Below are 3538 nucleotides of genomic sequence, written 5' to 3'. Positions count from 1 at the left end.
TGCCATCTTCTGTTAACCACATGTGTCTGTGTAAATCTGTTTATTTAACTTCTTATTTTATTTTACTGAAGTTTCAAATGCTGACCACAGAGGTGACGAATAACAGTACCAAATGAAGGTCAAATTTCTGACAATATTCTGTTAATTCACTAGCTTGCATGCACTGAACCTGTCTGCAGTACTGAGCTTCTAAAGGTCTCAGAGTCCTGATTGCCTTTATTCACTATTGTCTGACATACTGGAGAAAGGACCATTCATTTGTGTTCTTGTAAAAGTGCTTCTTTGTTTTGACTCACACATGTACATGTGCATAGCCACACCGGCCACACACGTTAAACACATTAAACCTTGAATCAGATGGCTTACAGCAGCACCAGGTGCCACTCCTGTCAGCTAAGAGCAGGACGCTGACAGTACAATTTGACATAAACTACATGAAATCATCGCTCTAACTTGGAAGGTATCAGCAGTTCAGCTTGCTAGTGGTGGTGCAGTAGCATGTGGGATATTTGACCATCATTTAAATACCACAGCATACCTGTGTTTGACACAATAATGGACCATGTCATAAAACTAGTTACCGTCACTAGATGTAAGTCCAACAGAGCACCTTTGGGATGTACTGGAACGGCAGATTCTTTGCAGCAACTGTGTGATGCTGTCACGTCAACATGGGCAAAAATGTCTGAGGAATGTTTCTAGCACCTTGCTGAATCAGTGCCACAGAGAAATAAGCCATTTCTGAAGGCAAAACGGGGTCTAAGCCATTACAGCAAGACATCCCTAAAAAGTGCACAGACAACTTTGTTAAGTGAGGACAGCAGCTCAAAGGTTATATGAAAACAGTAAATGTCAGACCAAGACAGGTTTAGTTTAGTGTTAGCTGTCCTCATGTTTAACCTCTAATATCCTGTCTTACACTGATCCAAATGTTCAGTGAGCTTGTCATGGTGTTCTTTGGATGACAACCTTGACAGTCAACCTCATTTGACTGTCAAAATTCACAAAGTTGGATGTGCATATGTACATTTGTAAAGAGCACATGGCATGTCGGGGAGGAGGAGAGCTGAGGTGGGGGCATGCGAGGGGATCATTTAGCTCACTTCTCCACTGTGTGAGCCGTCATTCTTGCCTCGCGCAGCTGTGGAAATGAGATAAAACCGGGATGCCACTTTAGAAAGCTCTCATTTGCTCACTACTCCGGAGCCAGAAACCTCAGAAGTCAAAAGTCACTGTGCTGGATGGCAGCTTGCAGTCTTCTGCAAACAAAGGGGAGCGCAACAGGTGGAGGGAATGACAATTAGATTTTACAGCTTGTGGATTTTTCTTTTTCTTTTAAAGTTTGAGTAAAGTGGGGTTTTTTTTTTTAGCTTTGACTATTAAATTCTTCTTTGGCTTTTCTCTCAAACTTTATCTTTGGCTGAAGTCTTCACCGGACTGCAGCTCTTCTTAGGAGACTATGAATGTGCTGCCAAGCCCAGTAATCAGAGCCCGAGAGCAGTCGCTACCTCTCTGCGGCTCTGGGTCTGCCCAGGACTTATCCCACTGCCCTCCAGGTTTCAACCTGAGCTCTCACCTAAACCCTGCACCGATGCTTGGCCTCCCAAATGGCCAGAGATCAAGCAAACCTCAGCGGGAGCTGAGCCCTGAGGAGCAGCAGGAACTTCGAAGAAAGATCAACAGCAGGGAGAGGAAGCGGATGCAGGACTTAAACATTGCTATGGATGCTCTGAGGGAGGTCATGGTGCCTTATGCCTCCTCGCCTTCATCTGCTTCCTCTCAGTCCCACCAACATGGAGCAACTCCGGGCCGCAGACTCTCCAAGATCTCTACCCTGGTTCTAGCCAGGAACTATATCCTCCTGCTGGGTTCATCTTTGCAGGAGATGCGGCGGTTGCTGGGGGAGGTAAGTGTAGGAATGGGGGTGACCACAGGACCAGTCCCCCGGCTGCTGCTTGCAGGAGGGTGGCCCCTCATTTCCAGTCCCGGTCAACTCCTCCTCACCCAGGAATCCCTCCTCTCCTCAGCAGCCTCCTCCTCCTCTTCATCATCATCATCTCCCTCCAGTTCTTCATCATCTGCAGGAGCCAAATGTCCGTTGCTTTCTCCAGGTCCCATGGAGGCCCCACTGGCCCCCATGCAGTGGAGCTCTGCAGGTGCTCCAGCAGGGTCGCTGTGTCCTTGTGGAGTCTGCAGACTGCCCAGATTCAGTCACTCCACTCTAGCTCCCAGATTCCCAAAGTGACATTGAAAGTTGAAGAAGTTCGCTGAAGAATGGACTTGAATGCAGCATTTTTTATATGAATTGTTATTTTTCTAACATTTTTAACATGTTTATGATATGTTACTACACTACTCACGCTTATCATTTGATTCTTTTAAAAAGCATGATGGAAGTATTTTTCTTTTATTCTTTTTTTTCTCACTCTCACAATGTTCTGCATATTAGCTATAAACTGTAATGACTGTGTGCATGATACACGTAGCTACAGTGTTGTGCTGCAGCAGAGGTTGAATAACATTGTTGGCATAAGACTATGAAATCTCGGCTTATTAGTTTGCTTTCAGTTTTACTTAAAGCTTGAAAAAAAAACTTGTTTATGTCATGATTTTGTTTATCTTTCTGTTTCAAATTCAATGGGCTCCACACCAATCACTTTGTGAGTCTTAATGTAGCAGATTTGCTGGATTTCTCAGTTTTGAACCCTAAGTTTTGATAACTGGAATGTTACCACAATAAATAAACAACAATAAACTCTTGATGTTTGAAACCAAGTCTTTAGTAACTTTATAATACTTTAAACTTTAAGAAATGTCTGTATTCCAGTTTGAAGGTTCATATTAGCTGATTGTTGCATTAGAGGCAGAAGGAAGAGGAAAGGAAGTGTCCAGTTGTGTCAGAAAGAAGGAAGTAGCAAATAGTACAGACCTTACTAGCTAGTATGCATATTAAAAAATAAGTGGATTTTTTATCCCACAATGCATTGCTCATTGCCCAAAAAAGTCAAAAGAAAAAATAAACCACTGTTAAACTGAGTACAGATGCACAAGACTGCAAGATAGCTAAGCACCAATCAAAGTTTATTATGCCGTGTTTTTCACACATGTGCTTCAGTCATCAACTTTTCTAGACATTACCTGTGGAAGTTGGAAATATCACAGGCTGTTGGATCAGGTGTGAAGCAGCCTACAACTCGCCAGCTCCAAGTACAAAGTACAAAGTAATGTCTGATGGCACCCATGTCTGGAGTTCATGTTTGAAAAGTGATTGAGTTCCAATAAATATAGAAGCAAACATGAGCAGATTCCTTGCAAACTAATAGCAGAAAGATTCTACTGTGACTACTGCAAACATTTGCATATATTTTTTTAAACAAATGGTGGGAAATTCTGTCACTGTTGAGAATGAGAAGTGATCCTCCTTTCAGGGTTTCTTCTACCATGCATTTATAATATAAAAACACTTGTTTTTGTCACACCGGGGTGCACCAATGTTTTTTTTTTGAACAGGACTCAGATGCAGATGCCGAGAGTGGAG

The 3538-nt window shown here is 42.9% G+C and overlaps 1 protein-coding gene across 1 annotated transcript; it reads left to right on the top strand.

Moving 5' to 3' along the window:
- Positions 1 to 616: 616 nt before the first annotated feature.
- Positions 617 to 2771, top strand: olig1 (oligodendrocyte transcription factor 1). Its single transcript, XM_026145498.2, has one exon. It carries the CDS (start codon positions 1460 to 1462, stop codon positions 2243 to 2245), a length of 786 nt encoding a protein of 261 aa, XP_026001283.1. The 5' UTR covers positions 617 to 1459; the 3' UTR covers positions 2246 to 2771.
- The last annotated feature ends 767 nt before the right edge of the window (positions 2772 to 3538 follow it).

This window comes from Astatotilapia calliptera, chromosome 16 (assembly GCF_964374335.1).
Source record: "Astatotilapia calliptera chromosome 16, fAstCal68.1, whole genome shotgun sequence".
In the NCBI taxonomy this organism is placed as follows: domain Eukaryota; kingdom Metazoa; phylum Chordata; class Actinopteri; order Cichliformes; family Cichlidae; genus Astatotilapia; species Astatotilapia calliptera.
Note: the sequence above shows the minus strand (reverse complement) of the source record. Positions and strands in the feature narration are given on the sequence as shown.

What these genes read in the sequence shown, in the direction of transcription:
- olig1 (XM_026145498.2), top strand. Translation starts at nt 1,460, where the DNA reads ATGAATGTGCTGCCAAGCCCAGTAATCAGAGCCCGAGAGCAGTCGCTA.